General features: G+C 38.7%; 1 protein-coding gene across 1 annotated transcript; it reads right to left on the minus strand.

The window, feature by feature from the left end:
* Window positions 1-24,096, minus strand: lhpp (phospholysine phosphohistidine inorganic pyrophosphate phosphatase). The gene is made up of 7 exons (XM_008437140.2): window positions 23,931-24,096; window positions 23,461-23,648; window positions 22,955-23,108; window positions 22,791-22,854; window positions 22,600-22,692; window positions 21,929-22,020; window positions 1-647 (listed from the first exon to the last, which is right to left on the minus strand). The coding sequence occupies exons 1-7, from the start codon at window positions 24,059-24,061 to the stop codon at window positions 545-547; spliced, it is 825 nt and encodes a 274-aa protein (XP_008435362.1). The 5' UTR covers window positions 24,062-24,096; the 3' UTR covers window positions 1-544.
* Window positions 24,097-25,168: the final 1,072 nt, after the last annotated feature.

The following is a 25,168-nucleotide window of genomic DNA, read 5'->3' on the forward strand; positions in this document are numbered from 1 at the left end:
TTCAAGAGGATAAAATATCTTTATTTTCCAACTAAATGCATGATATAATCCATTTGATAAGCACAGTCATCATTTGTGTTATGACACGTACAACAACTTGATCACCAGTCATTCTCAGCTGCACTTCTCTACGTGTTTCCAACGACTCTGAACGCCTCGACTTTCCACATCTAACCGTCGATCAGCAGCTGGTTACGTGCTCGTTCGTGTCAAGCTGGAGGTATCCCGTCTATGCCAATCGTGTACCGACAAATGAACAGCGCAGCTCGAGAGCATTTACAACCATCTAGGATAAGTTTCACTGCAGTTAGGTTAACACTATGTAGGGCAAGCAGATGGCTGATCYGCTCCCATGTTTAACAGCACAGTTTATAGTGGTTAGACAACATGGGAATAGTTCTGGTAATTYTTTTCACATTTTTCTTCAACGACCTCAACACAGAGGAACCTCCTCATACGAAACGACACTTTTATGAGCCATAAGTTAGCGCTGCAGTGTGACAGTGGGCCCGGATGGCTCTGGGCCACAGCAAGCGGAGCGTTCTCAGGCGCCACGCCCTCTCTGACCGAGGATCACATCCACAGCGTGGGCCAGGTTGTCCACAGTTGCATCGGCGGTCACAGCTGGGTGCCTCTCGTCACTTGGCCTGCAGGGTGACAAGTGAAACCGTAAGAAACAGGAAGGAGCAGCTGCTACACGAGAATCTGTAAACATGGAATCTAGCTCTCATGTGATAAAAAAAAAAAAAAAAAAAAACGCAGAATGGCGGCTTATAAAGTGGACAAGATGGCTTAAAAATAACCCACACAAGCCAGAATTAGAATACAGACCACCCTGATGAGCTTCTGTGGAAATATGTCCSAGTAGAAACAGCTTTATAGTCTCTAAGAAGGAATAGCAGAGCAATAAAAATAATGTTTGTTTGCAATAAATTTTGCGGAGTTATTAGTGCTGTTAAAAGAGGGTATCCGTGTAGCTGCCTGTGTTACAGAAATGCAGGGCAGTGCATGCTTCTGACCTTCATCACCAGCTGCAACGGTGCGTTCTAAACCTTTACTATTTTGGCATCTAACTGAAACAGACAAACTGGAACACACACACCCAAGGGAAAACATTTCAAGACATAAATACCAGATTCTACAACTCATTTTGGCTCCAACACCTGAATTTGGCCACTTTCAGCAAAAAAAAAAAAAAAATGCAACCTTTCTGTTCAAATCATCTCCAACAGGTTTCTTGGACATGACAATGAGTTCAATTTACGCCAAAGGCTTCCACAATCACTAAATCGCAATCAGAAAACAAGGCTAGTACCATTGTACCCAATAAACTATGCTATATAAATATCCCTGCCTCTAAATGCTATGACAACCAGTGTTCACTTTACCTGTTCTGATTTAGACTTTTTATCATGTTGTACATTTGTAGTTGCTTTTTTTTGTTGTTTTTTTTAACCAACTATGTCTTTATCCGTACCTGCTTTGACAACTGACAGTCTACTCACGGTGTTGATGAATGATATCTACCAGCAGGAGGTTGCATGGATGAGTCAACTGGTCTAAACTGATATGAGTAAATGGGGTGTCTTAGAACGTTTTCAGAAAATATTACATGGTTGAAATAAGCTATGGAAGATTTGACTTCTTTTATGACAAAAATTCATGATAATCCTGAATAACCGTAGGCTGGAAGTAAGAATACTATCACATGAAAGAAGAACCACCCACTAGAGAAGAGTGGGTTGACACAACATGTTCCTTAAAAAAAGATTCACCTTTCCCCGAGACCACATAAAGACACACTTTACAGAATATGGTCCAACTGGAGAAATTGTGTAACATTAGCAAGAGTCAACTTTAAGTGATGGACTCGACACAAAAAGCATTTAACAATTCCCTTATCCAGTTATCAAACCGTGAAAGAAAAAATACCCTCCAATTGATCTTTAATGGAAATAGCCACACACAGGCATTGGCATCTTGTTGGATATAAAGATATAAACACATTTGTCAAGATTGTAAGTCGCTGTATTTGATTGCTGTTCAGATATTCAATGATAATTGAAGAAAACGCTGAACTACMATGAAAAATAAACTGAAACAGGAACATTAACAGGAAAATATTTGCTTACAGAGTTGACATGGAAGTAGAAAGTGATTAAATAGCAATGCGTAGGTGAAGGCCCATCTGTCAGTGGTCATAAAAGTTATGCCTGGGAAAAGGTTTTCTTTAAGTGAAAACTGTTTGCTGTTGAAAACTCAACTAAAAAGGTCTCAGACTGGTTGAGGTTACAATCATAATCTTGGCTCTGCCTTTGCTCCTAAATTGTGGGAAAGCTTCACAAAGCGTGCCCCAATRGTTCACATCTCCCCCACTGACTAATGCCTTTCTTTGGATCAGGGTCCACTGATGGATGCAGATATGGCTGTTTAATCAGCTGGTGGAGGAAATGTAATCCATTTGGTGTGGCACCCGGCCCAGGGTCGGCATGCAAGACCCTTTTCCTCCCAATCACATCAAAAGACATGGACACCCTTTTCATTCAACTACAGGAGTCCTGTTCATTTATAAAGGGGAGCCTATAGATACCCCCCCACCACACACACACACACCCGCTTCTCAGACTGGCCTAGACCAGACTCTGTGTGCTGCCTCTGTTCTGTCCCTCAGTCACGGGTTGGAGCTCCAGATGGGGACTCTTTGTCTGGCTACGGCCGTGCGGCACACACCACCATTAATCCTCGCTTCTGAGAGCCTGCGGAGAACCATGGCAAATATTTGTGAGCTGCCCAAGTGTAGCGCTAGAAAGAAGAGGCCTGGAGGTGGTGGTGGTGGGGGCAGAGAGGTGTTGAATACTGAAGCCACGTTGAATACGGGGGAAGCGGTGCCATGTGTTTACGCATGTCTGTCAGCTGCCAGCGCTTGGGTTATGTGAGCTGCTGCACTAATGGTCGGGGTGTTATGTCTCCTGTGCAGAATTACTCCCGCACCCTTTTCTGCCCGAGGACTGATAGAGTTTACACACGCACACGGAGGCATGAACTCACAAGCAAGTCGGTCACATGGCTCTTAGGTTTCAAGCAGTGAATTCAACCGCATTGCCTCTTTTACCTTTTGCGCTATTAAATCTTTCAAATGTCCCTTTGCTCCCGTCCTCCAGATATCCACGCATGCAWGCATGTCTGCGTGTATTCATTTTGCTGCTTTCCAATCTCTGCCATGAATAATAGAGGAGCAACCAGGTCAATGTGACCATGCAAAATTCAGGACAACGCATCTAGTGTTACCGGTGAGGTAATCTGCGGCTTGCTCCGTGCCCTTCAGGTCAGCGCAATATCAATACCGCATAAGCAGATCCGTTCGGCCTCCGCGACTGACCGACACTGCGCAGCCTTTGTGCAGCGATGAGGTCAGCCATGAAGTAGGAGGTAGACAGCAGCAGCAGTCAGGGATTTTGGCCAGCACAGCTGCTAACACGTTGACAGAGCAAAGTGTTTCTCTGAATTAAAGTTATTAAGTCACCACAAGATTTACTTTGCATGTGGAACCTGGAAAAGTAGTGTATAATTATAATGCACCGGGCAGAAATCTTGCTAAAAATAATWATTATTGTTTCTGTTGTATAATTGGGGAGTTTTTAGTTTGTTTGTTTGTACTGTTACAAAGGTACACATAATAGCAACAGAATTGCTTGGAGTATCATTCCAAATCATGTTCTCTGTAAGATTAGATAAGATTACACCATAAAGTTGAATTTGCTTCCTTAAACGACACATTTAACTTAGAGCCATAAGACAAATTCAATCAAAATTGGCTATTTTATTGTTTATTAAAAACAAAAACAAAAAAATCACTGAAAGCCTGAGGTAAAAGAACACAACATACTTCCTCCCATGACAAAGACAAAGCTTTAACAAAGTTACCAGGCAGGTAACTAAATAAGCCGTTTGTGAGAATAAAGTTTATAAGATTAGAACAATTTTTCAGTTTCTAAAATACGTATATGTTTAAAAATGATAACTACTTTCAGCTTTAGCTTGTCTTTTATCCACCACATGTAGTATAGGGTGATATCATCTTATTTGATTAGTTGCAACTTGGAAGTTATACTGAGTAGTTGTAAAATAAATACATTCAAACAACTGGGTAAAATAATTAGATGAAAAAAAAAAAAAAAACTCAGATGTTACGCAGAAGAAAAGTTAAACCATAGCAWCCTGGAAGATAAAGCAATGTTGAAAAGTAACAACATCCACAACTAGCAGTGTTATTGTTGGCTTGACCTGGCAGTGCTTAAGCATGGTGCATTTCCTGCTCAGGAAAAGATCAGAAATTTGACTTTATGACCTCCCCAGTCACTGGCCTGGGCTTATTAAGCTTAATGCATATTTTGAACAGTTGAGTCTTGCGCATTTGATAGGACATGAGTATCCTAATGGATGTGGGAAGTGAATGCTCTCTATGCATTATAAGGCAAATCTAACATGCCATTAGTCCATGTTAACATAGTTTAATGTACAGTTGTTGCCTATGATAAAACGGAACTGCTGTGTGCTGAAAGTCTTGCTCTCTCTTGCTTTCTTGCAGCATGAATGAACTGCAGACATGTCTAGAGATGTCATAAAGAAACACACTTTCCAAATGCTTCTTATAGCTCTGTGTTGCAAAAATCTTTACCTACACATACTGAAAAGGTTTTTATCCCCACCGATAGGATACATATGGTATATTTACTCATTACAAAAATTAAGYCTTCCTGTTATCTGCTGTTATCATTCATGTGAGCCTGAAATAATTATCCACAGGTCAWAGCATATACTTAAAATTTTCCTACATGTATGTTTGAAACAATTAAACATCCTTTGGAAGGAATTAACATTCAAAAATAAAAAAAAMCCTAAATATTTTTCACTGATTAACACCAGTTACTCTTCAAAAGAGTGTTACAATATGGTAGCAATTTYCAACCTCCCGGCCACCTGTAGGGGCTGACYAAAGTGAATTACAGCATAATTTCTTTTGAGGTAAATGCCACACCTTACTAGTGTTCAAAATATTTACAACCCCAGTCAGAAACATGGTAAACGAGATGTTCGGGAAAGAATGCAAATTGTCAAATTAGKAACAAAACTCTAAATCCGTTTAATGGACAACCTACAGAAATGCATTAATAAAGGCAGATTAGACGGTATGTCTAACACAGACACTTGGAAAATCCCTTTGAGTAAGCACATTAAAATGGGAACCCCTGTTCTAGCTTGAACCAGTTAGCAGACTGATATGCAAACCATAAAATTCTGCATAGAAGGAAATACAAGAGGTTCATCTTTGTGTGGTTGATCTTTAACCAAAGGTACAACCAAACCTTTTTTTTTTTATCTCTGTACAAGCAACATTTAAGTCTGACTGATTTCACTTTTATCACACCATTTGAAATCCATTTTGATTTACTCAACTGAAAGTTGGGCCTTCATAGCTGTGTATTTGGAATGACTCAAGGACTTAAACTACTTAATGTTTTAGAAATTAATCTCTTCTCTGCTCTGTATGTGTTTTAAAGATGCATTTGTAAACCTCTAATCCTGCCCATGTCAGACATTATAAAAGCTGAACCCATGTTGCAAGTGAACGGTCTTCATGCATTACTGAGACGATGGTGGTTTAGAGAACTTACAGGTGGTTAATATACCACCAGTCTCTATAAACAGTTTGTGAGTACAGACTGTGCCATGATGAAATGAAAGTGGACCCAAATGAGTCATAAAAAGTGCAAACTTGTTTGTGAAAGTCAGCTGTGGATGGGAGATAAACACAGATAAGACACCGCACAGAAAAAAAAGGGAAASGGGATCATTAAACYTCTCGTTAGAAGAACTACTCCATTGTTGTTTTGATTGCATRCATTGTCAAGGCAACTGCCCGCAAGGTAAAGAAGACGTGACAACTCTCCCAAACGCTACTGGCCACCACACAGGAAACATGAATGAGAAACACGCGCACAAGACCGAGGGAAGCAAATCTGTCACATAATGTAAACTTAGTTTCGATTTATACTTCTCTCTTAACCTCTCCACCTTTTTTGCTGAGTAGGTGTTTCAGCTGAGTGAGTGCAGATGGCGCAGATATGAAGCAGGCATGAAGCAGGGGGTTGAGATAAAAAGTTYAACCAGAGCCAGCAGTGAACTACTTAGTAGTTATGGTGGGAAGATGGTGACAAAAAAACAAACCAGGATAAAAAATTGTTTTGTTTTTCTTGCAATGTAAATGGAAACAATCTTGGTCCGTGACAACCACGGTTATTATTGTTTTGACCTTGATTATCTATATGGGGACTTGGTGTCAAATGACCAAAATGCCTACCTGAATGTGTTTCCTAAACTACGTCCCAAATAAAATATGACGTTAAAGCCGGTTTCAAGATGCAATATGTCCAAAAAATGGTAACTCTTTCCCCTTGTTAGTTGTAGCATCTTAACCTTGACTGCTACAAAACCTGTGACTTGGTAAATAAGAGCAACATCTAGACGAGCCTGTGGGAAGGACAGCAAATGAGCCTGCACTTTTAAAGATTTTAAAAGTTGTGTATGCATCAACGTTAATTGGAGCTCAGGATTATACAGGGTCTTGCAAAAGTACTCATGTGCCTTGAGCTGTTACAGATGTCAAATACAAAACTTTTTTATTGGGGTTTATGCCAAAAAAAAAATAAAATAAAAAAAAGCGTCATAAAATGGTTCATAACTGACCTGGAACGACAATGCGGGACTTCGTGCAATTGTATTTAGCTCATTTCACTATGCTGGGGACCTCTTTTGTAAAAAAAATGCGGACATACTAGCAAAACCTCAAGCCTGACCTAATCCTCAAATGCATCATAAATAACAACGGCAAAATCTTTTCAGATTTTTGCTTGTAAAATAATATATACTTATATAAAACCATATCTCGTTTTCCTTCCACATCACCACTGTGCCGTAACGCGTGTTCTTCTATTACATAAAATCCCAACAAATGGCATGGTAGTTAGTAGTTTTAATCTCCCAAAATGTGGAAAAGTTAAACTTGGCAAGGTACTGTAACTGCCCAAAACTGTGTCGCATGGTAATTTGATGCTGGACTGATACACTTTCCCACTGCACTAAAAACAGATGTTGGCAGAATTTTGGAACTCTTGATGAGGGTAAAATGATTCAAGATTGCTGTGGATAGGTGGGATTTACCACAACAAACACCCATAAAAGTCTAGAAACTGTACTGAAAATTCAATTTAAGCTGACATAAACTAAAATAAGTTAAAAATGTCAGATTAGGCAAAAAAAAAAAAAGAAAAAATTGCTCCCATCACACTGAAATGACCATTTTGTTTGTGATGAAGGAGGCCAGGCAATCAGAGCTAACTTTAAAGTGATAACGTGCAAGGAAAAACGTCTAAAGACGGCATTTGTTTCTGAATTACATGTCCTCTGGTTAAAGAACATTACATGAAGAACATTTTGATTCATATCAGCAAAGTATTCAAAAGCACATTCAAATTGGATAAACAAACGTTTATCAACATGTTCATGACCCCTGCGTAATAGTAGCAAGCGTGCAATTATTGTTACTTTAGTTCTACTTCCCCTGTCCCAAATGGGGAAAAACTACAGTGACAAAAACAGAAATATGGAAGTGTTCTGTGGCTTCCATATTTATAAAAATTTCTACAGAAGCAAACATAAGTTAGAAAAGATTTTATGTGAAACTGAATGGGGTGCTGTAATTTACTATGACAAATTCTGACTGGTATCAATTTGTCTTATTTGGTCCCATTTGTTGGATGCTGGTATGATTAACATGCAATGGAAAATAAACCATGTTTGAGGTATAGTTGAATGTAGGTCACTACTTTGTTCATCTACTGGAAGCACACATCTCTTATTTCTCCTCCATAATTAAACAAGATAGTAGTGCAGAAGAAAGGATTTGAAAAATGACACACAAATAATGTGTTGGTAAAAGTAAACCGTTTTTTCTCCTAGCAGGGTCAGTTCTATGTTATGTTATCTTATATTAGAGATCAACACTTCTAAATCTGATACCACTGAAAAAAAAAACACATCAGTCTCCTTTGATGTTCACTAGTTTGCAGATGATGATCTTCACACTCAGATTTCCAAAAAAAAGCTGCCAACATTTTAAATCCAATATGTTCATTAATAGACAGAGAAAATCATAAAAAAACACAGACACCATACTTTACTGTTATCTTTCTCAACCTAATTGAAGCACAGATGTGTTTTCACATGTTGCGGAAAAGACTTTAAAATAGCTAATCGAATCTTGTTCTTCCTCTGACCTCATTTTTAAACGCCTCACTGATCATGCCGATACTATAGATTGCTAACTTTGGGTTCAATTTCCTCAGTAACAGCTTCCACGCTGAAAAAGAGATGTTGATAGCATGAGCATTCTGTATAACCAAACAGGGAATTTTTATTTATTTATTCATTTTTTGAGTTTCCCACTTGGTCTGTCAAGCAAGCAAGAAAACCAGCCGATTTCGGTCAACAACCGAGTTCTTGGTTAATCTCCAAAATAAAGTAACCGAACATTTCTTGATTGGGCGGTTTTGCATGTCACGCTCCCATCTGACTGCTGCAGTAAGGTTATTAAATGTTTCCAAATGTGGTTTTCATGACAAAACACAAAAGCTTTAAAGTTCGCAAAAAACACCTACGTGTAACTGCTGCAAATCACCAAAAAACAACAACGAGGGCGGATTTGTTATGACAGCAAACCGTCGGAGATGAAGTGGAAATTTTCATACCAAACTAGTGAATCAGGGAAAGAGTAATGGGAAGGATTGTATTTTCATAATAAAGCTACCTACACAGACACACAACCTGAACGCAAACATGACTGCATGATAACTATAGCCGTTATGTTCAGCCAAGCCTTGTGGGTGGATATTAGATGCCAAACACAAGACAAAGCTCCCTGCTCCAACCCCGGGGCAGTCGCAACGAAGGTGAGCAGCTGCTCGTGTTTTCCCTAAACCCAGTAACGCTACGGGAGACTTAATGGCCTTGAGGGCGAGAATGTGATCACAGTTTAAATGCTCAAAAATGTGAAGAGCTCCAGGCCAACCGAGATGCAGCGTGGTTTCATCCCAATCAACTCAAGGCTATGTTTTCATATCTCTCCCTCCTTTATCTGTATTACAAGGCCTTACTAAAATAAACAGCCCAACGGAACAATGACGAACCACCATCTTTTCGCATGTTGTGGCAACAGACGTATCCCTTTTCTCTGTAAAGATGTGCAATGTTGACTCACAAGCAGCAAACAGCTGCAGTACGGTGTTCACACTTCACTCTGATTAACCGCTGTTTTCAGGCGAGCTGGACTCAAAGGGGGTTCCCTACGTGCAGCATGATGAGCAACTAGATTTGCTTTCCTTTTTCCACTCACCCTGCTGCTGTATAGAAAAAAAAAAAAAAAAAAAGCCTCCTGAGAGAGCCAGGCAGAGTTTTTTGCAAGAGAGAAAGTCAGAAGCGTCAACTCCCTCCCACTGGAAACTTTCAGCTTTTCCAAACATTACAGACCAGAGGACACAAACCGTTACTGAACATCTTCGTCTTCTTAAATGCATTTTAAGAAGTTCATTATTTCACAGCTGTTGGTATTTGCTCAGTATGCGGAGCTTCAAGTGACCCAGATCTTACCACAGGCTTTTAACCAGCGTGTTATTATTTGCAGTGTTGCTGACGAGTTGCACAGCTTTTATTTGAGTATCTCTCTGAATGAGTGTTTTAAGATAGCGACGCGGTTCTGCTGAGTCACTTGCTTCAGACACGCATAATGCATTCGTGTGCACACCCAAGCAAACATGCATTTGGATAAACGGTGGCAAATAACATTAACTAGGCATATCCCCAAATTCACACCATGCTTGGCTGATTAGGTTGGCAATTAGGAATTGCTCAGCAGGACTGATTATCCGTTCAAACGGCAAAGAATTTTCCTTTGTGTGTTAAAGAAGCTGCTCAACGCTTTTGCTTGTGGACTTTAGTGCTCAGATTCTTCAACACTTTTTGTTTTCTCTGTCAAAGGGTGGAAAAGTACAGTTGTGGAGGTCAGAGGCTAAGGCCCGGTCAGCTCTTTTGTCTTGTTGTGGCAGTCTGGTATTACCATAAAAAAAAAAGAGAAAGAACCTAGGTTAATAATTGATATTTTATTGAGTTCCAACAAAAAATAAGCTTCGAAGGAGGCCGGAGGAAACAGTCACCACATGGTGCTGAGGACAACAGGCTTTCTGGAAAAGTGTGCTGTCTGCTGACAGTTGAGATTTCATAATTCAGCGTGCTGATTTCCTACATTTCTCCAGACAAATTCCTTCATTTACCACCATGTTTAAAGCTCTAAAACTTTAAACATAGTCCTCAACATTTTATTAGACTGACAGTTGTTTTTTTTTTTTTTGTCTGGCACAGCAGCAACTGGAGTTGGTTTGGCAATTAGAAATTCTTCCAAAAACCAAAACGGCCTTTGTTGTAAAAAAAAAAAAGGAAGCATTGTGCATCAGCAACAAGTAGAGGAGGGGCAATACTGCATTACTCTATACAGGCACAATTTACTTTCACTCTCTTTCCTGGATTTGAACTTTAAATGATATGCCAGAAATTATTAAGAGTTCTAAAAGGTAGAACCATGTCAAAACTCAATGAAGGTATAGCAATGAAATGGCAGCACACAATCATGAAATGGGTGTACAAAGAAGCTGATCCAGGTATAAATAAACTAAAATTTCAATTGAAAGAAAAATAAAAATCCTATGAACTTTACCCATTTGTAAATGTAACCTGTGTAATTCTATGAAAATGAAAAGAGTGGCATTCTAATGCGCTTTAATTCTTTGGAAGCAAAAAAAAGATCAGTGTGGAGTGAAGATGCAAGGAGTGGGGGGGAAGGCAACAAAACAAAAACAAGCTTTCATGTGCCATCTATTAAAAATAAAAGAGATACAGCAAAGGAAATACTAACCTTTTTGTAACATGCATGTTCCCATTTACCATGCAAGTGTTTCACCAGCTGCTCACAAAGGAGGTGCATAGAAATGTACAGCTGGCAGACAAGAATGTGCATACATGCATATTCAATATGCATTTTTATATTTTTATGTTGTTTTGGCACAACTCGATATCAAAATTTGAATAAACGCACAGATAAAATGTGTTATGTCGAAATTGGGTGGGATAAATCATTGAAAAATAAACAGCTCGACTCAAAACGCCCTAGCTCGATAACAAAAATCCCTAAATGAGTCAGAATGCTTTTCATTTTCTCTTCGAATGAGGTTGTGAGCATAAAACGGTGTCTTTGTGGATTGTGCCGTGGAAGCAAACCGACTGAAGTGACACATTTAGAAACACAAACTGGTGAGCTGACGATCCTTTGACAAGTTTACAACCTCAATGGAGACGAGTTGCACTGAGATAACTCCATTTCCTTCCCACACAGACAAAACTCATCTGCAAACAGTGGTTAAAAAAGGACAGGGTGTGTGGGACTGCGCCGTTCTGCTCGACCATACTCTTGCCTACGGAGGAAAAGGCGTCACAAAGCCGAGCAATTGTGTGGTCAAAGTGTGACTCAGACTGAACCTGCAAAGGCATGACTGCAAGAAGAAGAATCTGGTTCTACAAAAAAAACACTACCCTGAGAATTAAAGGCACAATAAGTGGGTGAGAGATTATAGAGTTGCATAGGTGAAACCTACAGAGAAGGGTATTAAATATAGAAGGTGACATAAATTATGTTACAGACGTTATCGGACACCGATGGAGGAATGAAAGATAAGCCAGGTTGAAATACAGTATGTACCTGAGAGCTAAGCTAGGGGCACTGCTCGGTTTGTAAAGAAGATTAAGCTGCTGCTACAGAAGACATAGCCACCCTGTCGAGGTTCAGTGACACAGGTCTGCACAGAACAAAGGCCAGCCGTAATCACTACGGTCTTATGTTCGGTCCGATGCCTAGTCGAGTCAATGAGGAGGAGATTGGATAGGAAAGAGCATGTGCTTTCTGCAGACGCACATAAATCCTACAGTAACACATTTACGGTGTTTTATAGCTGCTTTAACAAAATCCCTAGCCTGACTGATCAGGCTGCTCTGTTAATGTCCTCTGAAAATGTGTCCTGTCCTTTACCAAAGAATGCAGTGTCTGTTACACTTAAATGTTAAATTCACCAGGCATTTATGTTTTTCTGACTGCAGTCTCTTAACAGCACAATAGTGCTACCATCCAAAATGGTGGCACCAAAAACAGTAAATGAAGTAAAACAGTTTATTGTCAAATGCAGCGGTGGGCACAGTGATAAATGAGTCCCAGGTATGGGACCAAATTATTTACAAAGAGGCATAAGAACAACAAAGTCAATGTTTTGGAGTTGCCATCACAAAGCCATGATCTCAGAGCTGAAAATGTCTTTGATATCAAAGAGGCCTAAAAGTTAGACCAGCTCTGTCCAGAGGATTTAGCCAAAATTACAGCTAACTCAACTAAATAGGAAAGGTTTAGTCTTTTTGTACAGTTTCTGTAAATATCTGGTTTCAACTTTTTATCATTTTATTATTATTGAAAAAATATAAGTCAACAAAATATTGCAACCAAGCTACTGTAAATGTGACGGTGAACACATCGATTTAGCAATTTCTATATGAGAGAGAGAGAGAGAGAGAGAGAGAGAGAGAGAGAGAGAGAGAGAGAGAGAGAGAAGCTCTAATGATTCAATGATCCAACTCTAATATCCAACTTTGATCAGTTGCTAAAAGGTCGTTGCTCCTGGAGACTTTCCTTTCATCTCCACAAACACTTTGATGTGGAGGCTGGACAACAATTATCGCCACTGTAGCATTAGGACCACAAAAACTACTCCTAGATGTTCACACTGTTTCAAAGTTACAGGATCCTCACATTCCTCATGCGGCAATAGATAACAGGCGTTTTAGTAGTACAATGTGTGACAAATGAGTGTTAAGCCTTCTTGTGTACCTTTCCATCAAAATATACTGTACCACCTCTACGGGTAGCAGTGCCTCACTGTGACGCTGACCCACATTCCTTCTATGCTCATTCCCTATTCAGTCTCAGGCCATCGTGGTTCTGACGACTGACTGCAGGAAAATGGAGCAGTTACAGTAATGTCTGGATATTTGCATAGTGACCATCTGGGGGTAACTGTGCACCAACTGATATTATTCATTTACAAGCTTGCACTTGTGCATATATGTGTGATTTTTTTGCACAAACACAACAGCTTCACTGATAAGACGCACTAACCTCTGTACTTTATAACCCTGGTTACACAATTCCCACCATTCATTCTAAACTAAATAAGGAAGTGCATTATAAGTAAGCTGCCTGTAATGCAAGCCACTGCCTAACATATTAAAAACAAATTTTGAGAAGGGATTTTTTTTTTATTTTTTAGATACGTTAGTGTAGATCCATTTACTGAGCTTATACAAAATGTAGGCCCATTCAAAAGGAAAACTACCTTTTACAATTAATTTTAATATTTTTTTATTCAAGACAACCAGTTCTCCTGGAGAGTTGGGTCTAGATTCAGATTACAGTTCCCAAAACATCCACAGGCAAGTAAAGTTGGTAGTGGGTTTATTTTGGATGGATAATGTTTTTTTTCCAATCTCTCATTGTCCAATTTTGGTGACCCTGTAAAATAAAGAGCCTCGGTTATATTTTTTGCTACCTGGTGTTCATATCACCTTTCTTACCCTTCATGATGCTTGGCCCAAACTTCAGTAAACCTTCCTTACTACACCTATTTGCCCAGATGAAAACAGTTCCAGCCATGTGATTGGCCAATTCTCCATTTCTTTTAGCAAGCAATTGAACGGGTGCACCAAATAACATGGTCAATGACGGTATGTTTCAGATATGGGGGAATTCCTTTGTGAAGTCTAGATGGCAATTCTTTATATTCCAATTTAATGAAACAGATGTAACTCAAGCATTTTTTTTTTTAACATTTCAGGTTTTAGTTCTTGTTTGCCTTGGATAAAGTATGAGGTGAACAAAGTTAAATTATCTCAGTCCTAGACAAGAGGTGTGTCTTGATCTACAAACATCGCCTAGAAGTCGCCTCGACACGTACGCAGTCGAATGGAATAAATGAAAAGATTAAAACGACTGGGACAATGACAAACCAGACTGTATGGGGACCAAAGATAATTTAACTACCATGAATTAAGAGAAGGAGAGAGCAAAATCTCCAACGCTCAGTGTTAAAGAACTGGACCAAAAAGATCAAGACTCTAAAACAGCTGCTGGATGTAGCAAATTTTCCAGCAACCATTTACCAATGCTTGCTCCAAAGGTAAGACTAAAAAAAGACTGTAAGCACTTTTATAATGAACCTAAACAGGTGGAGAGTCCTAAATACTACAAGGTCTAAGATAAGACAAGATTGAGCTATTTGGTAATAAACACTCCTTAGCATATTTGATGTAAAACAAAGGTGAGCAACGGAAAATCCATCTCATGGATACCGGTAAGTAGAAAGGCGAAGGTGTGATTCTGTGGGTGTATTTATATTCTGAAGAACGTGGAAAGCTTGTTGGAAAGCATCATACACTGTATAAAATACCAGAGTATTTAAAATGACAATTTGGCGGAGGAGAAAACCGAAAATTTGTTATGGAGTATTTCTCCATAACAAAAAAAATAAAAAATAAAAATTCCGGGAAGAAGAGTTAAACGTCCCCCTCCTTCTAAGTATAGACACTGTGAAATTTTATAGATGACAAAGTTCTATGGAATTAGCAAAATAAAGCTGCATGCAATCTCGACAGCAGAAATATTGCACTACTGTTAATGTTGCGTAATAAAATCTCCGCCTCATAGCATGATTTTTACACCTTCCTTTTGGGGGTGTCAAAAATCATGGAGGGCACTGTTTATATAAAACTGCCACACATACTACTTTTATTTAACTTCAAATGAATGAAAACTGTTCCTGTAGATAAAATAAAAATCTTTAAGTTGGCCTCTGGAAATGAGTCATGTTGGACTAATAATACTGATTAAAAGGAACAGAGAGCTGTGGTTACAATAAGTGGACGTTTCAGGGAAGTTACATATTTGCTGTAGTGTCAACAACTGCAAAAGCAGTTCTCAAGCTCTTTGCCAAGGGCTTGCTCAGAGGGAGTCGTTTATTAAAAACGCAAATCCTTTCCTTTCCTATTTATGATCCTAAAGTAGCACACACTTCAGGGTGTTCCGACACCCTGAAATACTTCTAACCCTTTTTTTTTTTATGCGATAATTTTATGCCAATTGCCAAAAAATGTGGTTTGTTGTCATGTGGATTTTTTGTTCCTTGAGAAAAGTGCAGTTAAACTGCAGGAGGAACACTTATCTGGATTATAATCACATGACCACTGACCCCCCCAGTGCAGAGCTTGCTTCCTGTTGCGTCCCTCTGTGACGACCGCCGACTGAGAGGGCACAAGCCTGGGTGCGGTTTCAGTGAACTTGCACTGTGGTTTCGTATCATCGGGGACTCGCACTCTCTCCCTCCTGAGAGTCTTAATCTGGCTCGGTCTGCTTGTTTCCCAATGTTCCCATTAGCAGTGACGTGCTGGCCAGAGTGGGAGGTTTACAGTGTAAACCTACACACAGCAGTAAAGACGGTTACTGCTGTGTGTATGAACTCTCTGCCAGATTTCATCAGAAATGCAACAAGTACTCATCAATGGCTGGTTAAGATCTGACACACTGCTACAGAGACAAAAAAGATGTCGACGTGTACGGAGAGTTTTAGAAAATCTGTGTTTCATCTGAAAGAAAAAAGAAAACAAACCAGCAGCAGCAGCAGCAATGAAATCATGTTACAAAATGGGATGTAAGGAGGCAGTGTGACGTGAAGCCGCTTTTAAATTGCTTCAAAGCGCCCCAGTTCCGTGCTGATGCAGCTCCCTGAAGATAAGAGAACAAGCAACAAAGAGCACAGGACCAGCTAAGGTCAGAGACTGTGGGAGATCCCTGTCCAAAATCGAGAAAACAGCAAGAAGCCACAGGACAGAAAAAGCAAGAACAAAAACACAGAATTCAAGTGGCTGCGTCATACTCTGGTAACACACGGTACTAAAATCTAGAACACGGCTTTTAATTTGCTTATATTAATATATAAAATGTGTGATGACAAAAACAGCCCCGTGAAGAGACCACAAAGATCCAAATGTTTAGTTCCTCTTTTCAATTCTTGATTGGCACTTTGAGATCTTCCGTTTAAGATTCTTTCTTTTTATTGCTTGCAACTTAGCTGTTTTGGTTCAGTACCTGCCTTGGTTTGTTGCAAAACGTTTCACACCCCTCGATCTATTTTCACAATGTGTTACATTTCAACCAAAACCTTCAGTGTTGCCTCAGTCGATGTGATGTAAAAGACGAACACAGCGTGTTGCACAATACAAAGTGGAAAGACAACATTATCTTTTCAACATTTCATAGAAACAAAGTGTGGCGAGCATTTGTTTTGATCTGAAAATGGAAAGTGACACATAGTGTGAACATTCGACCTAACCTAAACCAGGCGAGGTCAGCATTAATCAGAGAAGCAGCCAAGAGGCCTTGTACTTTCATTTGTATTATAAGCTGGAGGAGCAGCAGAGAGCTACAGCTCAGGTGGGAAAATCTGTTGAAAGGACTCGTGCACTCCCATAATTGGACCTTTATGGAAGAGAGGAAGAAAGCCAATAAACATGCCTATGATGAAACACAGTGTTGCAGCATCATGCAACACTGTAGGGATGCTGTTTTCAGCTGGGACAGGAAAGCTGCTCAGTTTAATGGAATATTGATAGAGCCAAATAAAAGACAGTCCTGTCAGAAACACCGTAAAGAAGCTATAAAATAGTTCATACTGGAAGTGAGGTTAAATTGTTAGCAGAACAATAAACCTTAACGCATAGTCGGAGCTATACTGAAATTGTTTCAATCAAAGCTTACAGTAAAGATATATTAATTAAGTTAGAATAAAGGTTATGATGACACTTGTTATTCAGATTAACATCATATTTTAGAAATGACCTTTAAGCAGCTGTTATACATACTTTCCCATTAAGTCCACATGCCTGAGCTAATCTTTTTATTGGTCTGATCTAACATTCTAATTCTAAATGTCATTGTCTTTATTATTCATAACAGTTAGCAGAAACCAAGGCTTTAAAACATCAGTCTTTGTGTAATTAAGCTGAATGGTGTTTTACTTAGTAAGTCCAGTTACTAAAATAAATGAACTTTTCAATAGTATCCTACATGACTATATTCATGCATTAGAATGGCCCAGTCAAAGAATATCCGGGAAAAAAAAAATCGGAAATTCATGTTTACAGACCCCACCCATCCAATCTGATTGAGCTCGAGTTATTGAGAGTCTGCGTGTACAAAGCCGGCAAAAATAAATCCCCAAACGATCGCAGCCGTAATCCCAGCCAAAAGGAGGTTTGTTGTTCAGGGAGACTGAATAAAAATCCATACTACACTTTTATTTAAAAAAAAAAAGCTGAATGATGACTCTACCTGCCATAATCTTGCAGCTTTTACAGCATCTCTAAGCGTAGGGATAAAGTTGGAGTTAGCGTAAAGGAGCCGCTTGAGAGGTTTTTTTTTTGCCCAAATGTTTACACAGGGAAAATAATGTTTAAAATTTTATACACCTCTAACTCCCTGGCTGCAACTCAACACTCAACAACAAAAATCTAAAAGGTTGAACAAAGGTTGGAGCAGAGCACGCTGTTGGCACATTTGTCTCCATGCAGCTGATTAACATCAGGACTCAGGTTTCCCACACACCTCATGTAAAATCCAGCCACATTTCACTCAAAGGCCCCACTCTGAAAACCTGTTCTGTATTAAAGAGCAAAGGGCTCCTTTGGATTGCACTAACTGTAGCTCATTATTTCAGAACCAGGAAAAGCTGAGCACTAGCAGAACGGCTTTGTTACAATTATCCCCATGATCTGCCTACACATCGGCATTCATTTCTGCCAAGGCCTTARCCTCGTTATTTCTAGAAAGCAACGATGCATGTAACATGCAAACATGCTGTATGGAAACTTAAAGATTGAGGAAAAGACTTTGGGGAGGTGGGGGGGAATGGATTATTCGCGACAAGTCTTTTAGTCAACATTATTACATTTTCCTCAGYAGCAGCAACAACAAAAATTYAACAGTAGGCATCTGCCAAAAGTTTGTCAYGTGTGAAAAATGTAATCCTTGCTATATTTTTGAAGCAATGAATATAAAAGCAACGTACACTTTTCAGGTTTTATTTGAAAAGAAAAAGAAAAAAAAAGAAAAGAGATGAGACAAAACGTTTAAATGGTACTATGTATTCATTGTAGCCGTAAATCTTAAGCGAAACCAACCGGGGAGCGTTTCTCAGCCACAGTTTTTCCAATAGCCCCTTATGTCTGATTTGTCTAATATTTGTATCCTTTTCACCTTCCTGCCCCGTCACTGGGTCTGGGGTATTTTGAGGCTGCCTTCATTCAAACCTGATGGGAATTGGAGGTCTGTGCAGCATCTGGTTGACTTGGAAACAGCTGTGTTTTCACAGATCTGACTGAGGGTTTATAGCTCCTCTGAGCAGGCCAGGGTTCACCCGGGCTGTTTGCCTAAACAATGTTAAATCTCACGTCTCCCATGGCTCTCTGAAACACCATTACTGTCACAGTTACTCTTATTTCTTTCAGACACKCTGTATGTAAAATTGGCCATTTGAGAGACTTTAAATATTATGAGCTGGTTCTGTTTAAGACATAAATGTCTGTTTAGATGTCCTAAAGTTGTTGTAATTGCTGTATGCAGTGTAAAAAAAAAAAAAAAAAAGTAGATAAGTTAATAGTGCTTGCCACTTGGTGCATAGCAAAACGAGTAATTTTTTTTCTTGCTTGGGCTTGTTTTGGCCCAAACAAGCAATGGAAACATGATGCTTGAGTTTTAATTTGAAATGCCATCAGGTGATTTTTCTCAGTCCTACTAGAAATGTGGAACTTAGATTTGCAACAATGTATTCTGAGAAAAACCTGAACCTTTACTTTGAAGACGATGTGCAGAATGTGGTTTTTTGAAAAGACTTGACAATAAATTTTTAATCTTTAGTGAATCTACTAGTAGTGATCCAAACTATAAAATACAACTATATAAAATAGAATTTTCTTTTATTGGTGTCTTGAGTTTTATGTTGAAATTTCAACACAATCCRTTCTTTCTTAATTACTGGTTTGGTAAAATTACTAAGAAAAAACTGAAGAAATCATGGGTTTTATTTCTTCTTTTATTTTGAAATACCAACATAATCCCCTTTTTCATTTCTAGTTTACGTCTATTAGCAAAGCGGTTTCTTCATTTTAAAAGAAAAATCTATTAAATTAAACTTTGAGACTTTTTTTTTTTTTTTTTTTTTACAAAATAACTATTTGTGACCATAATAAGTGACAAAAGCAGAAACGAAGTTACATTTTTAGAAAACCTTTAACTGCAAACAAAGGAAATCTACATTGTAAAAAGGGATAATTTTCTCAAAACCTTGTCTGACTTGTAAGATAATCTTGGRATAACTGTAGGGGYAGTGGGAACTGAAAAGAAAACTTATTGGTCAACAACCAGAACATTGASCTGAATCCRCAGGCGAAGGCTTTCAAAGTTGGGCAAAATATTCATTCTCCTTGATGAGGGGTTGCCAGCTTCAGTCCTCAAGAGCTRCTATAGAGCAACATTTGGATGATCTGTTGCACTGACACACCTGATATCAGAAGCACCAAGACAGTTCCACTACATAACAGCCTCTTCTTTTTACCARACATGCGACAAACTGGCTACACCAGTCCCTGAGCTTAGYGATTATAGAAATATCCAGCAGCAGCTGCGATAAGGCCAAAAACTGATAGCACATACGTTCCTTTGCTCCATTCATCTTGCTTACATCCACATAATGAGATGAGTCAAGAGGTGATATAATATAATCGGCCTTATCCTGTGTTTAGCTTAAATRTGACAGACATTCTTCAGAGTCTCTGCGTTCTGGAGCCCAACTGACTGAAACTGTTAGAGCAACATTGTGGAGGAACATAAACCACATGAACTGAGCCTATTCCACTGAGAGCTTCACCCAGAATAGCCTCGTCTCCTAAGCTTGTGCTGAATCACTATACAAAGATGGCTTTCCAGCTTATATACAGGCACAAACACAAAGTAGRGTTAACTATACATGCATGTGCATGCTAGCCAAACACACAAAAAGCACAGCAAAGTGCAAACAGACAAATCCAAATATCCCATAAATGCACAAGAATAACTGCACAAAGGTGAGGTATAGTTTTTGAGTTGTGAGAAACTGTTGTCTGACTACAGGGTTAAAATGACGGATGCTCTTGCAAATTACTCAGTGTTGTCTCGGTATCATGACCAAAAAAAAAAAAGAAAAAAAAAAAGAAAAAAAAACAAACTGCCGTGACAGTCTGCAGTAGGCCCTGCCATGCCACGGCAAAACCCAGCTGGTTTACATCTGCACTGAACAAACGCTGCTTTCCGATTCTGGCCAATTGAGGGTAGGTGTTGATTCATGATTAGACACATTATAGTAGTGACCCCATTTTGGTGAGATGGCTTTAAGCCACCAATGATTGATAGATTTAATTTGGTCTTAGCTCACTTTAGACAGAGCACGAACACATTCACAGTGCACAATGTGTGATATTTATTTTGCTGTTCCTGGGACGAAGTCTTCAATTGTTTTATATTGCAGCCGCAAACTTTAATGTCCTTTATTCAGATTTTATGCGATGGACCGACATAAAGTGGAGCACAGCTACGAATTGAAAGACTTCACTGATAAAATAAAAACAAAAATCTGAAAAGATAGTGTGCGGGATGCAGTACTCTTGATTCTGATACTCCTATAAAATCCAGTGCACAAAAGTGTCTTCAGAAGTCACTCAATTAATATWAAAAAAAAAAAAAAAAAAAAGAGTGTGAGAAATTATTTCCAGCATAAACCCAAAGAACGCTCTGAAGGCCTCAGAGGTTTCTGCAAAGCATTGACTATTATCTATAAAACATAATTAAAGCCATGTATAACTTCCTTTCACTTAACATGAGCAACTACAAGAGGATCCATCACATCAAATCCTGTGGTAATGTGTCAAAATTATCTTCAATGTAAATTTCAGTGGCGATCTGAGCTAAAATACACATTGAAATCTGGTTTAGATCCAAAAAAAAAAAAAAAAAGATCTGGATTTATGATTTGGAACACATAACAGACATGCCATAATGTGCAGTTCCACACAAGCATCAACATATTCCCATAGTAATGTTTCTRTTTCCTTCAAACCATAAGCACAGCATTTACCATTAAAAATAATCTGCCATAACTTCCGTGTGATGACACCCTAAGAGCTGCCTTACAGTAATCCCCAGGTTGGGGCCAATAAATCGCTCAGTGACTCAAAAGTTGCGGTCAACGTGGGGGGAGAGAATAAACTCTATTTTTGGCAGAGTCTTAAAACAAACAAATCTGGAAGATTAAAGAACGGGGTCGTCTGGGCCACAGGAGGGTCTGTGGAGGAAAACGTGTTCAAAGTGCGCCATCGTGTGGTGGAAAATAAGCATTCGTCTTCTCAACGCACTTTGCTCCAAATATGGTCACGTCTTTCCTTTAAAGGGGTACACGTTTCTAAAAATAGACTGCTGCGTGTTTTTTTTTTTTGCAACATCTCTAAGAGATTTGGAAAACTTTTTCAACTTTTAAGGAAACTTCAAAAAACAAACCCAGTTGCAAAGGAGTTGGAAATATTGGATATAGCACCATTTGTGGCTGAAATGAAATGAATTATCAGGCTTGAGGATATCACTGACCTGTATTTGCCTGTCCTGACTTGCACACCTTTCATGCCACAGTGCTGGGCCCCTCCTACATCATTCACAAGGTCATCTCCAATCATAAGAGCCTGAAATTGTGGTGAAGAAGAGAAGAATATTGATACATAAACTTTGAGTGCTTAATGGCTGCATACCGAAATGTTGTGTACCGATCTTGTGAGTAAATATTTTAAGATTTCTGAAGTATGATTTTTTTAAAAATAGCAATAGAACAAATGGATGGACAGATAGAAAAATACGCAGATTGATGGATTTTTAAGAAAAACACAGATGGATAGATGACAGATCTATGATTAGTTAAATGCAGGAGTGGGTGGGTGGACGAACGGACGGATAAATGAGAAATTGGACGGACAGAAAGATGGACGATCGGATTGACAAACGGATGAGCAAATTTGAGGATAGAAAATTTTACAATTGGATGGACAAATGGATGAATTGAAGAACGTACGACCATAATTATCCAGATCAGGAAATGACTAATTGAATTTACCACTTTGTGTAAGGAACCATATGATTATGAGTCGGTCAAATCAAATTCCTCTTAAATTTGAAGTCGTATTTGACCCAACGAATTAGTGTAGTTTTAAGGACAAATCTTCATCGGTGTGCTCTGACCACATGCAGCATCCTTTCTTGCTACTTACCTCGTGTGGTTTCAGTCCCATGTCACTGAGAACACTCTGGAAGAACGTTGGTGATGGCTTCCCAATTACTTCTGCTTTTAAATCACAGGCATACTAGAAAGGAAAAGAAACTTCAGGTTATAAGTAGGATGGCATTATGATAGAATTATTTCTAACTGCCAAATTGAACAAGTGATACAAAAAAAACATACCTCAAGGGCCTTCATGTAAACACCAACATCTAGTTTTAACCCATCTGTCTCCTTATAGTATCTCCTAAGAAAGCAGTAAGAAAAAAAAGAAAAAAGAATCAGAAGCATTTAGCTAAATCTGTGAAATACATTCAGTCTTGTCTTGCGCTTAAAGAAATCATTACCCCTGGCCAAGGGAGAATAACACTGGCTTTTCCAATCCTATCAAAACCCTAAATGCCTCATTTAAGTTCTGGTACGAGAAGTTTTCTGCTGCGTCTCCAACGATCACACAGTTTGGGTTGGTCTTATCTACTGCATCAAACTCAGGGAGAAGTCCTGCAAAAAGAACAAACAAACAAAAAAAAAAACAAAAAGTCATATTTGAATGAGCAAGTGAGGATTTGTTTTTAAAGATTAATAGAACTATTCTTTTTATTGCTTTATTAATGTTTAGATCGATTACTAACTCCACATTAGGAAGCTGGTCAGAGTTGAAGGGAAGATTTATGGATCAACTCCAACCATACAAAAGAATAGCTTCATGCTGCTACCACCACTGGCCACCATGAAGACAGGATTATGGGATGTTCAGAGTGATATGCAATCTCCAGCCTCTTAAGATTTTCTCAGAACAGCTTTATTTATTTTGCTTTTTTAAAAATTATTTTAGGATATTTAGGGGCAATACCGTCATGCACCAGTAGGTGGGGCCTCAAACCTCGCTCCTTGAGAACAGCAATGGCTGCAGGGGCAGGAGGGAAGACCTCAGATACAGAAATGCCAAAGCCCAGTCTTTGGAGTTTGGCTACGAACTTCTCTCTGGTTGCCTGGGTCTCATTGGTGCAGAAACGCAGCTGCAGGTCTGATTCTTTGAGTCTATAAAAAAAAAAAAAAAAGCAAGAGTGATATGAAGGTTACTGGGATAAACTCAATTTCAGCAACATAAAGTTTGCCTGTTCTTGTGTTGTTGGGATAAATGGCTAAATCAATGCAGAATGAATGCATTGCATACACAACTTTTGACTTTCTATCCCATAAGAAAATGCGCACAACCGTCGTAAGTCAGACACGATTTCTTCGCTCCGTGCTATATGAACTTCTGCAAAAATAAACTTTAATATCTCAAACAACGCCACAAGCAAACAGTCATACACTGACCTTTTCACAGCCTCTATGGAGCCAGGGATAGCAACTCCGTCTCCCTCCCCGCTGTCATACAAAACTCCACACAAGTCCAAAATAACACCTTTCAAACTCTTCGCACAGCCTGGCCAGCCTGTGTCAGCCATGACGTTCTGTGTACTGCGCCTGCGTGACCTGTAACGTGGCGAAGATAACCTGTATAGAACTATAACAGTGCCATGAAAACTAAAAAAAGAAAAAGAAAAAAAAGAAAGAAAGAAAAGAAAAGTCTGCAAAGGAAAAAAAAGAATATGTATGTAAATATGTTGGCTTTAGGTTAAATGAAAGAAACATAAGTAAAACAAAAAAGTGTGAGTATATAAAAATATACTATGGTTGAAGCCACTATAACCCATAGTATACACTACATACTATAGTGTATACTGTCGTAGAAAGTGAATACATATTTCTTCTTATAGTGTTTTATGGTAGTTGGCAGACCACCTATGAAGGTGGATAGAAAACAAAATTTTCATCTTTTATTTCAATTATATTAATTCGAAAAATATTTTCAATTGTGTAGTTAATTTTTAATTTATTAAGTGCTTCTTTGAGGTGTTACCTTTCTGGATCGTAAGCAATGACTCCATGAAAACATGCTGTAAATATTTTGTTTAGTTTGTTTAAGGAGGACTAATAATATCGATATGAAGAGATGCTTTTTTCCATCAGACTTTAGGTCTTCGAGCTATTTTCCATCTGCAGTCCTTAAAACACAGAGCAACAGTGTACATAAAACTACGCAATTTATACCATTTAAAGACGGTGCTATAATATGTGTCATAAAAAGTACACTCAGTAAAAGGCACTTAAAACATAAAAACCTATTACCTTGTGCTCAACCCTGCACTGATGACATCTAATTAAATAGAGATGACTTTTGTTTCCTTTTGGGTTTGTTTGTTTTTTGTTTGTTCCATTTATTTTTAACGTTAACACATCTAGATATTTATAAAAGTTCCTACATACTTTTACTATATATTTTTTTTGTCTTTGCATAGTTCTAACTCAGTTGGGAGTATACTTCATATTGTAATTGATTTAAAGGAAAATGCAGATTGTCCTAATACTCTTTTCACATAAGCAGCAGTGATCACATAACCTTGTTGAATTTTGACCAAATTAGCGAGGATTATTTTGGATTCACCCTAACTCTATGTTGCTTATTGATTCATTCTTATATTTTGTTTTTATACACTACAATGTTCTTTGTT

The sequence above is a fragment of the Poecilia reticulata genome, linkage group LG19 (genome assembly GCF_000633615.1).
Source record: "Poecilia reticulata strain Guanapo linkage group LG19, Guppy_female_1.0+MT, whole genome shotgun sequence".
NCBI lineage: Eukaryota > Metazoa > Chordata > Actinopteri > Cyprinodontiformes > Poeciliidae > Poecilia > Poecilia reticulata.

Coding starts and splice junctions, on each gene's coding strand:
- lhpp (XM_008437140.2), bottom strand. CDS start 24,061: ATGGCTGACACAGGCTGGCCAGGCTGTGCGAAGAGTTTGAAAGGTGTT. Junction 23,109..23,460: donor CCACCTACTGGTGCATGACG/GTATTGCCCCTA, acceptor TTCTTTTTGCAG/GACTTCTCCCTGAGTTTGAT. Junction 648..21,928: donor GTCAGGACAGGCAAATACAG/GTCAGTGATATC, acceptor GTCACCCTGCAG/GCCAAGTGACGAGAGGCACC.